Genomic DNA, 12610 nt, shown 5'->3' on the forward strand with positions numbered 1-12610 from the left:
ACATTGTTTTATGTTCTTAATATTTAAAAGACATTGTCACAAAGGAAACAACAAAACAGCTTGTTCATTAGCAAACACAGCATGTAAGTTGAAACAGAGGGACAGAAACAAGACTTTAATTATAATCATGAATTCCTTTCCTTCTCCAGAAAAGGTAAGATGACTTCTTTTTTTTCTAGCAGCATTGGCCTCTAGGGTTCACATAAAGAATATATTTTTTCCATATGTAGTGGTAGTCAGTATGAACTTGATCATCAGTGCCTAATAAACCACAACATGAATTCCCAATGAAAGTGAACTGATGGGTATTTCAAGTACAATTTTCTCAGAATGCTAAATGAGTAAGTTGAAAACAATTCTGTTCAAGCCAGTTTTCAACTTTCTTATATTGAAACTCTCCTAGAGAGGAGGGGGACCATTAAGAAATGATATGCTACTCTTTGTTCCGATTTGTGTTCCCTACAAAGCAAAATTATGTTGTAATGCTGCCCCATCATGCGATAATTTCTTAATGCCGGATTTCTTTGTGACCCCCCTTCATTACTGGCCATTATCCCACTAATTGATAAAAACCCCAGAAGTGAAAACTGCAGCTTAAACTACATTAGGATTTCAATAAATGCAAATAATCTGAAGCCAGATGTGGAACATAACAACATTCTAATGAACTTCCATCACTGCTCAATTCCTTTCTTAGTATAGTATTCATTTGTAGGATAAAAAACAAAAAACAAACAAAAAAAAAAAAACCTCTACTTTGATTCCAAATCTAGTCTTCATATTAGTAGAGATTGTCTTTGTCTACAACCAATACAGGATGCAGAGCACGTAATAATGGAGACAATATTTGTGCACTGCTGGAGTGCTTTTGGATGATTTTATTTTAACAATACTTAATGGCCAAGTAATGGAAATAATGAGTTGAAGTGAAAATCCAATATGAGTTTAATGAGCAGAATACTTTGAGTGAGTGTATAGGAGAGAGAAAAAAAAATCTCTTAAATGGAAAAAAAAAAAAAAAAGCTTATGAAACATGTTACTACTTACTGCTCTTTGAGCTTATTATATAGATCACGAAATATAGTCACTAGTGTTAAAACAATGTGAAAAGTTGAGAAACCATCTTAAGGCAGAGAAGACATCAAAACTTCTTTAAAATAGTTTATTAGTTCAGTCACATTTCTTAGAGCCACATATAGGTATCTAAATGTGTTGCACATGAACTATAAAGGTGACTATGACATCCCTTTAGAACAATAAATGTTTCTTAAGATTTTCTTTTTTTTTAAATAATAAGAGAGAAAGAGAAGACCATACTAGGTATCTAAGGTCAAGACTTGAGGTAAGAGATCTGAAATTCAATTAACAGGTTCATGAGTATATCAAGGGAATAACCGTAATTAATATATAAATGATGATATATTTAAGGACTATTTCTTATTGCCACAAGTAACTAATACTGGATCTGTTGTTTAGTTTTTTGTTTTTGTTTTTTCCTGTGGTATAAAAAATAGAAGTTAGAAGTAGGTTACAGTTGCACAATACCAAAATAACCAGAAAATTGAGTTTTGAGAGAAAATGATGGTAAAACATGAACCAATATATCATGTCCAACGGGACATGATATAGCAAATTATAGATTTGGCATCAGAATTAAAATTTTAAAGTTTGTGATTTTTTGTCATGTTCCTTAATCACTAGATTGCACATCTTTCTGCAATTCAAATTTTCATTGTCCTTAATGCTTTAAGCTATGGCAGTCTTTTCTGAAAATGTTCACTTTTAGCTTTGATAATAGTGGCATGTGTTTAATATTTAGAAATTACTATTATAATGCATTTCTTCTTCATTGCTCTCCTTTCTTTACATGAAATTATTTCTTTTGCCCACATAGTAAGCTACAATTTGATTTCTGAATTTCTTCTCTCAAATTAACTTAAAATAATTGTTTTTGGAACCAGCTTATATAGCCTGGGGTTAATTCCTTTGAAATTGGTTTTCCAATAGATAAAAGTCCTTAGAGTAGTGCACATGTTTGAATACAATAAGAATTGACCTGAACTTTCACCCCAAATGTGGAATAGCTGCAAAATAATCTATCCTGAACCTTGAAAAATTTAACTATTTCACCTCTACATAATTAGGTTATAGTCACTTTTAGGAGTTACCCAAAAATAAAAAGAAGAGGATTATATATGTAGAGTTGGGACATTAGAGACCATCCAGATTAACCTTTTTATTTTATAAATGATAAAAATGACACCTTAGAGGTTAAGGTTATTTACATTGACACCATTCTATTCCTCTAGCCATTTTTTTCTGCCTGAGCATCTGTTCACATATGACTTATAACCTATTCTGAGTTTGAACATTTTTATAAGATAGAAAATATGAAATTATTATAGTAATAAATTGTAGGTTCCTTAATGAGAACATGTAGAGATTTCTAAATATCTTGGCTTTTTTTTTTTTGCAGAAATAATGATTAGACGGCCATTTCTCAATTACTTGAAATAGTTTTGCAGACAGGCTTCAGCATGTTAGATCTATGATCCTTTTTATAGTAGGATTCTGCTGTGATGGCACAGAATACAGTTTTAGCTGAGCCAAACATGTTGACTTTCTGAAGTCAGTTCAGCACTAATTAGAAAGACATATCTTCGGAACAATCTTATTTACATTGACTTTTCATAGTGACAATTATTAATGGAGACCAAATATATTATGTCTAACAGCATAGTAAAATTTCATCTTTCGGGCTTGATTCAATAGTGTTCATAGAATTGTGAATTTGTTGTATTGTCCTGACAGAATGCTATAATTATATTCTCAATTTAATACAACTCTATTGATTTAGCACAGTAATGTATCACTCACAGAGATGAGTTCTTAAGAATCAGTCAACTAAAACAGCAAGATCTTCCAAAGGATCAAATCTACTTTTTCTCAAAAGCACAAAGCACAGAGAACACCTTCCCTTTTTTTCTGTCTGGTCCAGTGAAAAAGAAACCACAACTACCAAAAACTGCATGCTGAGATCCAACATCAGATTTAGAATATTAAGCAAACATATACTGGTAGTATTATTTAGAAAGTGGCAACATGGTATAACAAATAAAGGACTAGTCTTCAAAGCTAGCAAATGTATATAATACTGGGTAACTGAACCTTTTAGTGAGCCAGGAAGACCATAAATTATAGTACATTTGCAGCTATGCAGTTGTGCAAGGAGTTTCCTCATAGGAAATTCTCCTGATGAAATCTCAGAACCAAATTTTTTCCTTTCTGCCTCTTGCCCCAAAAGGAATTGAAATAAAAGAATTTCATCTTGAAGTCATAATAAAATTAAGGACTCTTATTATCTAAATCTACTATCCCTGCTAATTTAGGATCTGTGAGGAAGAGGAACAGTCTATGTAATGTCCGGGCTAGCTTTCTGGAAGTCCTCTGGACCAGCCTTGATCTTAGTGCAGGAGTGCAGGAGGCAGGAGAGCCACCAGGAAGATGGTCAAAGATAGAATGTTTCTCTTCCAGTCCTTCTTAGCCCTTATATACTTTATTGTAATTACAACATTACAGCATATTGATTATGTGTGAACTTAGAAAAACATATCACTAAGTATTTATGTGAACTAGAGAACCATTGTCTCACCAATTGCACTGAGTTAACACCTTATTTCAAGTATACTTGTCCAGAGTTCTGGCTCTCTACAAATTACCTGACCAGTCCCAAACTATGTTTCCCACCCCCACCCCCCATATGAACACTGTATATATACTAGGAGCTCAGGATCTCCCGTCCTCAAGACCAGGTCTTCACAATTTTGAGCTACCTTTCAGCCTATGAAGTTATTCAATTTTAAAGAGATATTTAAGAAAGAAGCAGAATAGTCAAAATCAATTCAAACCTAAATAAGATAATAATTTAATTCTACTCCACAATCCTTTGGCAAATATGTCTAAAGGCAATGATTATTTGAGATATCATAGGCACTAGCCAGTCATTACCATTCCTTTTAATGGGCTCAATATATTTTGCCAGAAGCCAACCTAGCAATTCTATTACATCAAAAACAGTGGCCTCTAAAATAATCTCAACATTTTAGATTAACCTATGGGATGAAAGGGGAAATTCAATCTCTACTGTATCTCTATAATACCTTTGAAAGGGATGTGACAAAAACTCTATTCTCCATAAGCAGAATTAAATCCAACTATTGACAGAGTGGCAAGGGGAATGTGGGGTTTAACTTCCTGGAACTCAATTCAAGCAAAAGTAGTTCTTTTACTTATTTTTAATAGACATCATATATTCTATTTTTGTGGCCTCTATTAATTAGAAGTAGACAATACTTGGACAATTATAGTAACACTCCTCCCCCAACATAATCCGGGTATTATCTTTAGAGCATTTGTTTTTCCAAGAAAGCCTAACTTTAAAAAGCTTCAGTAACAAATTCATGAACAATTGAGTTAATTTATGCTTGAATGAAACAAAAAGAATATAACTTAACTTCTTACTCCCAAATATAAGAGCAAATAATATAAAATTTAAAGAGATGAGTTATACTGATAAAGCATAGGTACTTTAATACTGCAGTAAATTTCCTAAAACAAAGGCTAATACAACTATTATACATGATTTCTTTTCATTAAACAACAGGAGATATTCACCTCTAAAAAAAATTTAGATCAATTCTGCCCAAGGAATGAACTTGCTTCCACAGATGAAGTTTGATCATACTGCTTAGGGAAAAGTAATTCTAAAAGTGTGCAAGCATGAAAATAAATTGCATTTCCAATCTCTATGAGGCTTTTCTAGTCTAAATTGGAACTTTCACTATCAGGTGAATGTCACCAAATATGACCCCACTATAGACACAACACATTGTCTTAAAACAGCAGGTGTGCACTATTGTGACTCAGTGATACCTTCAGTTTTGGGTACAACTGTCTCATACAGATAAAGGAGACTGATTGGATTGAATTAGAACTTTTGTTTCCAATACAATCACCATTTAGAAATGTCCTTATTCAAACCAATTTACACATTCTTTTGTCATGCATTCACATTCTGTCCTATATCTAGATGTGAGTCACAACCAATGAAAACACAAAACTAACTGTACAGTCATTAAATTACTAAACAGACATCTGACCTCTTGCTCTCTCTCACTGCTTTGTCTCCCTTCTTCCAGGAAATTGTTGGTTTTGGAGAACCTTGAGGTTTGCACTCTATGAGAACTTCTTGGCCTTTGGTAATTATTATTGTTTTCTTCAGTTGATTTAGTGTAAAAACAGGAGCTGAGGCTGTTAATAAAAATAAATAAACAAACAAACAAATAAATAAATAAATATTCATTTTTGTAGAAACAATCATGGATGTTTACAACCATGAACATTCATTAATCATTCCTCAGAATTTTGCAATTTTTCTTTGAAGCAAAATTACGATACAAATAGAATGAGCACTAATTTAACTTCAGATTTTAATGAAAAACTAGAATTTAATTTTCGTCAGTTAGCAAATCCTTGCCACTTATCTCTTGCAGAAGGTCATATTACTTGCTATATTTGAAACTTGTTAGATCAATTTAGTTAACTCATAACTGATATGAAAGCAAAATTACAATCTCTAGCAAAAGCTGTTTTGCTATAAAATAACCTGCAGACAAGTAGATGTAGGGGGCTGCCATCCTCTTCACCTCCCTGTGAAACATGCTCCATATCTAAAGTCAAATTAGCACTGTTCCTAACTGCTTCCTGAGTCTGGTGGGTGAGGGACAGCTGGCTCTATTACCCACTCTGGTCTCAATGTGGCTTTTAAAACATGGAAGCTAAAGCAAGCACATAGGAGCCGCCATGATTTGTAGATGAAAAGAAAGAGAGAGAGAAGCAGACTGTGCCAATATCTAGTTATCAGCTCCTTTGGCTACATAGACAAAAAGAAGATTTTTGTGATTTCTAAATGGAATCATCCAGCAATGAGTCTCTCGTGATTAGAAGCTGCCCTTCCTTCCCCCAAGCTTTCAAGTTATAGGGCATACAAAATGACAACCCTGAGTTTTCTTTGGGGAGGGTAATGAGGTGAGCATCCTGCCTTCTCCCCCACTCCCAGACAAATATGGACACTATCCAAGACATTCATGGCATTATATCTGAGACAAATCAACAAATTACAAATACTTTTCTCTTGTTGGGAACACTTTGAATCTTATTTTTAAGCCTAATAGTACTGGACTGAACTATAAACACATAGAGAGAACTTCCTTTTTTATGTATATTTGTGAGGTTTGGGGGTGAAGATTCAGAACTTGTGCTCTGCTCCCTATGCAGAAGAGATCAAATATCTTTTGTTTTAGGCAGATCTTAGCTTAAGCCTTTAAAATAAGACAAAATTGAACATTCTTTAAGTGATAAATGGATTATTTACATATAAAAAATAGACTTCATAAGAAATTATATTAATCTTCCTGAGCTGGGAAGGGTATGGTTGTTTATAGTGATCCAACTACTTTATTCATCTCAATGTTGTTTTCCCTTTGCTTCTAGCACCATTCTTTTGAATCTTAAAAGGAAACTGAAAGGCATATTTCTACAAGACATAGTGTATTAGACTTTTAGCAAGAAATATAAATCAGATCATTACATGTGGGAGATTAGGCATAGCAATAAATATAATCTTTTTATACTTAAGTATACCACTACAAGCCATGAGACACAAGTTTGAATAAAAGCAATAGAAGGTTTTTTTTTTTCCTCTGACAATAGAACAATGGACTAAAACATTATATCTGAGAAATCTAGTATCTGTAAAGATCTTGTGGAGCAAAATGACCATAAACTTAAAAAAAAAAAGAACAGAAACCTAAAAATTTTAGAGAAAAAATACAGGAAAAAAATAAAATACTCAAGATTTCAAATGATAATTATATAAAGAAAAGAAGCCACCCTTTTTTGCTAGTTTTTTGCTTCAAAATTGCTTACCTAAAACCTTTAGTTCAGCACTGGCATAAATGGATCCATATTTGTTTTCTGCCAAACACTGATACATTCCAGCATCCGACTGATTCACTTTGTGGATCATCAATACACCATTAACCATCTCAACCCTGCTCTGTAATAGAATTAGAAATAACATCATTCTAAAAAGTAAATAGAGGATATTGAATTTCTGAGTGCTTAGCCAGAGACTATGAACCAAACCTCTTAAAATCAGTGAGGTTAAAGCACAATTTTGCATCTCAATAGAATTTATTTTGCTATTTATACTTTTTTAAATATAGGATTTTTCCCTCTGTGGTAAGAGAACAAAAGATGCTTAGCTAGGAAAAAAAAAGTAACAACATCATAAGTATATATATATTTTTCTTCATCTATTTATTTAATTTATTCAGAATTTGTCATATTGTCTTGCCAAACCAAACTGCCTTTATTAAATTCTGTTTGGTGGCTCCGTGAAAGATGTGGGAGAAAAAAGAAATAACATGTATGTATATGTGTTTGTGTATGTATGTATGTATAATCGTCAGTGGAATATTAGAGGTTAAGACACAAATGGAGTTAATATTTTACAAATCTAGTAATAAAATTAAAAATTGTGGGAGAATTTTTTGACAATCTAAATCAAATCTTGTGGCCAGTTTTTTTCCCCCCACAAAACTAAATATTTCAGTTTGATTAAGTCTATCATTAGTGTATTAAAAAACATTAGTTCCCTTGTCTTAAGACACCTCCTAGAAGAGAGGGAATTCTTCACTCTAAATTGAAGTGTGCTGATGGATGAATGGCTATATTTATATAATGCTGAGACTTGGATGAATATTACTTTAAAACTGTCAAAAAAATGAAAAAATGCAGTCAATCTCTCTTTTGTTCTGGCTATAGAATGCCAAGCAACTAATCAGGTTGATTATTATAATCACTACTTTTTTTACTGAAATGTTAGAGAGAATACCCACATTGAAGAGACCATATATCTATCAAAATACTGAGTACCAAACTGGCCAGTAGTTTTAGTGAGTTATGGATAAAATCTCATATATTTCCATCACTTTAATACATTACATTAATTAGACAGTTTTTTGGATAAAGGTCTCAGATCTTAAATATATATAGATTTTGTGAAATTTATAAGAATAGGAGTCATTCCCCAATTGATAAATAGTCCAAGGATAGAAAAAAGATAATTTTGGTGGAAGAAAACTAAAGAGAGAGATAGATACACAGATAGAGAGATGAACAGGTAGATGGATAGATAGATACATGGATATTATAAATGAATGTTTAATCTATATATCTATATATATACATATTTATATATTTACACACATATATATATGCTTATATATTTATATATAATATATATGGTATATGGTCACGAAAACTGATAAATTATCATTGATTAGAGAATGCAAATTAAAACAACTTTGAGATGTCATCTCATACCTATTAGATTGGTAAAATGATACTGGGAAAAATAACTAATGTTGGTGGGGATATGAAAAAGTTGTGACATGAATACACTGTTGATGGAACTATAAACTGATCCAACTATTTTGAAGAAGAGTCTGTAATTATGGCCAGAGTTATGAAACTGTTATACTCTTTGACCCAGCAATACCATTATGGGGTCTTTTTCCCAAAGTGATCAGGAGAAAAAAAGAATCTATCCTAAAATATTTATGGTAACTCTCTTTGTAGTGAAAAAGAAGTGGAAATTGAAGGGATACCTATCAATTGAGGAATAGTTAAACAAACAAGCTGTGGTACGATTATGATCGAATACTATTTTGCCAAAAAATAAAAAGAGGGGCTCAATGATCTTAGAAAAAAATTGAAAGACTTGCATGAGCAGAACTGAGAAAATGTTAGATACAGTAGCAGTAGTATTGCTTGAAGAATATCTAAACATTTTTCAAGGATGAATGTTGAGAACTATGCATGTGATTTTAAAAATAAAAAGTTTTATAATTTAAAAAAAGAATATCTATAAACAAGTAAGCCATTCTGATTATTATAACATTCAAATTAACCACAAAAAACTTATCCACTTCCAGAGATAAATAGAACTATGCTGTGAATGATTTTAAATGTGTGTGTGTATGTGTGTGTGTGTGTGTGTGTGTGTGTGTGTGTGTATACATATGTGAGAAAAGGTGACTTTCACTATTGTGAGGTGAGGAGTTACAGATGGGATATAAATATAAATATAAATATATATATATATATATATACATATATATATATATATATATAATTTCTTAAATTTGTATTTACTAAAACACAATAAACAATGGCTAATATTTATGTACTACTTTAACGTTTGCAAAGATTTTTTGTAATACTATCTCATTTGATATTCATAACAACCCTGGGGAGATAGGTACTATTATTATCATCACCATTTTATAAATGAGGAAACTGAGGCAGATAAAAACTTAAAGTGACTTGCTCAGGGTCACACAGCTAGTAAATATCTGGTGCTAGATTTGACCTCAGGTCTTTCTGACATCAAGTATAGTTCTCCATCTATCAAATCATTTAATTATCTTATTTGAATATATTCGTTCACTTCATAAAGTGCCTCAGTATTTTTGACATAATTGTTCCAATCATACAAAAGTCAATATATTCACTTAAATTCTTTTTTTAAATTTTTTTTCATGGTTCACTATAATAATTACATAGTGTCATCCAACTGGTTTTGGGACCATGATGGCTGGGACTGTTTGAATAGCTCCTATCCCAAAAATAAAACAAGCAGAGGACTGGAAAATCTAGATTCAAATTCTACCTTAGACTTTTTTTCTGTGTCACTTAATCTTTATGGTGTTCATATTTTTTTATCTATGGAATGGCAGTTTTAGACTTCTTAGCTTCTAAGGTCCTTTTTTGCTCTCATTCTCTAATCCTATGAGCCTAATACAACAAAACAAAGAGGATAAAATACCAAAGCTAGTTATTTAACTTATCAATATTTCTAGTTAAGTAGAGATAAATGGAACTGTTTAAAAAGAAAGACACAAAATATAGAATGGTCTGGCAGAAAGTGCTCTAGAATGGGAATCTGGAGTTGCCAATTTTGGTTTCAGTTCTGACTAATTTGGAAATTTTGGGTAATATATTGTCAAATAAAGAGAACTGGGTTACAAGATCTTCAATGTCCACTTTTACAGACAATATCTGATGCTACTGTGAAAATCTTTTTCATTTTCTAATGAATTTTTACTTTAAGAAGAAGAGAAATATATATGTATATACACATACATCTATTTATACACAAACACTTGCATGTGTGCATATGTATGTATATATGTAAATAGGGTAATGGAGGTTTGTTGCACCTAAACCACCTATGATGGTATTACACATTTGGAAGATGCTGGAGAGCCTGCTTTTAGGAGATTGTAGAAGTGATAGATGTACAAATATTCTTTGTTGGTTTACCATATGATTGAGAACAGCCTTTTTTCCATTGGCTGCATAGTCAGAATTATCTACATCTTTGAAATTACCTGATTGAATACTTATTCTGACTTTTTCCTGCTTTGAGTCTGAAGATAAAGAGATTCTTTACTCACAGCTAGTGACATCAAATGGTAAGGAAGAGAGTCTGTGAATCTTGTTTCCTTCTTCCTTTAAGCCATATGGCTCCCAAAATAATAGCTTTGGGCCTCCTATTTCATTTTTTTTCTGTTCTAGCAACAGTAATTGGAGTCTCCAGTCCCAGCAAGGAGTCCATTAATCTAGGCTGGATATTGCAGAAAACTCAGCAAAGAAATTCAAGGAGCAGGATGGGAGATATTACTCAGAAAGCTGGGCTTAAGACTTGAGCTTGTAAGGACTTAACACTATGGAGGAACTGCACTAAGCTTGTAAACCCAGTTCTTTCCCCTACAGTTGAGGTAGTATAAGGAGCATTGTGACTCAAGATGTTGGGAGGAAATGTTATTTGTAAGATTGTTCTTTTTTTACTTTTGAAGCAAATATTACTGTGTAAAACAAAAAATTCAATGTTAAAGAGACTGAATGGAACTGAAGTACTAAAATTGGGCGGGGGGGGGGGGGGACATAGTAGGAGTGGCTTAAGATATCTGTGGAGAAAACAGAATACTCAGTCCCATCAGAAAGCCAGAAAAGAGTTAAAATGTGCAAGGTCTGGACCTTTGAGAAATAGGTCAGAATCTCCCTACTATACCAGTGATCAAAGCAACAGAAAAATATAAGTAATAATGATATAATTAGGCCATAGGCAGGATCAACCTTTCATTTTCCCTACCCATCACTAAAGATACAAAGAGAAATCTACTGTTTTTTTTTTTTTTTTTTTCATGCAATTTCAAAATGGACAACTCCATTGTGTACTGCAGTTACTGGCTCACTGAATATATTACCTGTGCCAAGAGAGGGACTCCATTCTTCAACCAACGGTATGTGGGCCTGGGCTTTCCAGTAGCTTTACATTCCCATCTGAGAGGGCTACCACTGTCTAAATGAGTATCATTCAGCTTCTCTACCCAATGTGGGTAGTCTGAAAGAAATTAAACATCAAAAAGGGATTATTTCAATACTTAGGCAATATTCAGTCAATTCAAAATGTATCTAATTGAATATTCAGTATCTTTTCCTCATTAATTCCTATGAATTTCATTAATAAGTATATGTGCTTGGAAGATACACTTATGAAAAAGTGAGAACCAAACCTAAAAATGTTGCATTACATACAGAATATAAAATGTACAGATAAAGTGACACTATTGCGGATAAACAACACTGCTTAAAAATATACTTCTTTAATTCCAACAGATGGTCTTATTTTGCTAGCCTACTTAAAGGCATTGGACTCAATTCTTAGTCATTAATTGGTGTAAGTTTTTAACATAAAGATAATTATTAACCCTTTGAAGATTTAGGGTAATGGTTAAAAAAGTTATTTTTGTAATTTTGAATTTGATAGCCACCAACAAATATGACCAATTTTGTGTATAAAGAATGGAAAAAAAAGATCATTTCATTCTATCATTAGATACTGTTTATGTATTTTGCTGTGTGTTAATACATCCAACATAGTAGTTTTAAAGCTATTCTGCTTATCTGTGTATCACCCTGAGTATGTTTCTGTTCTCTTTTGTACATTATATAAAAAGATACTTTGATGATACTCTTTACTTTTATTTTTTTAGTGAGAATAACATTTAATATCTTTAGACGGAATTTAAGATGTGAAAAAGGCCCTTTTTTATATCTTACAAAGGGAGAGAAATGATGAAGAAAATTTTGAGTATGATCTTATTTCATATTTTACATATGATAGCTTCAATAAAAGGAACATTCCAGTTTTGTCTAAGATTGAAACAACTTTCAAAATTGTGCTGTTCTCCCAGAAATATTTATTTGTCTAGCTTTTCCTTCCTTTGGATAAATTATTGTTTTAAAGATCATTTATTTATGTTAGATTAGGCAAGGAAGCTTTAATATTCATAAATTCAAAAATCTTTTACTAAATGTCTTTAGTGGATTTTTTTAAAAGAAAGAAAATACTTTATCTTAAACTTTTTCCTCCTAAAACTGATGCATTAAATTACTATATATTTCCAAATGATGATAT

At 32.1% G+C, this 12610-nt stretch overlaps 1 protein-coding gene across 5 annotated transcripts in view; it reads right to left on the reverse strand.

Annotated features, from left to right (window-relative positions):
• The window catches only part of CNTN5 (contactin 5), a 1627773-nt gene that overhangs the window by 285071 nt on the left and 1330092 nt on the right, over positions 1-12610 (reverse strand). For all 5 annotated transcript variants that reach the window (XM_074304449.1, XM_074304446.1, XM_074304445.1 and 2 more), the window contains 3 exons: positions 11397-11533; positions 6988-7117; positions 5160-5310 (listed from right to left, as the gene is read on the reverse strand). In XM_074304449.1, the coding sequence (XP_074160550.1) occupies positions 5160-5310; positions 6988-7117; positions 11397-11533 (418 nt within the window). The remainder of the gene's footprint in view (positions 1-5159; positions 5311-6987; positions 7118-11396; positions 11534-12610) is intronic.

The sequence above is a fragment of the Sminthopsis crassicaudata genome, chromosome 3 (assembly GCF_048593235.1).
Source record: "Sminthopsis crassicaudata isolate SCR6 chromosome 3, ASM4859323v1, whole genome shotgun sequence".
NCBI lineage: Eukaryota > Metazoa > Chordata > Mammalia > Dasyuromorphia > Dasyuridae > Sminthopsis > Sminthopsis crassicaudata.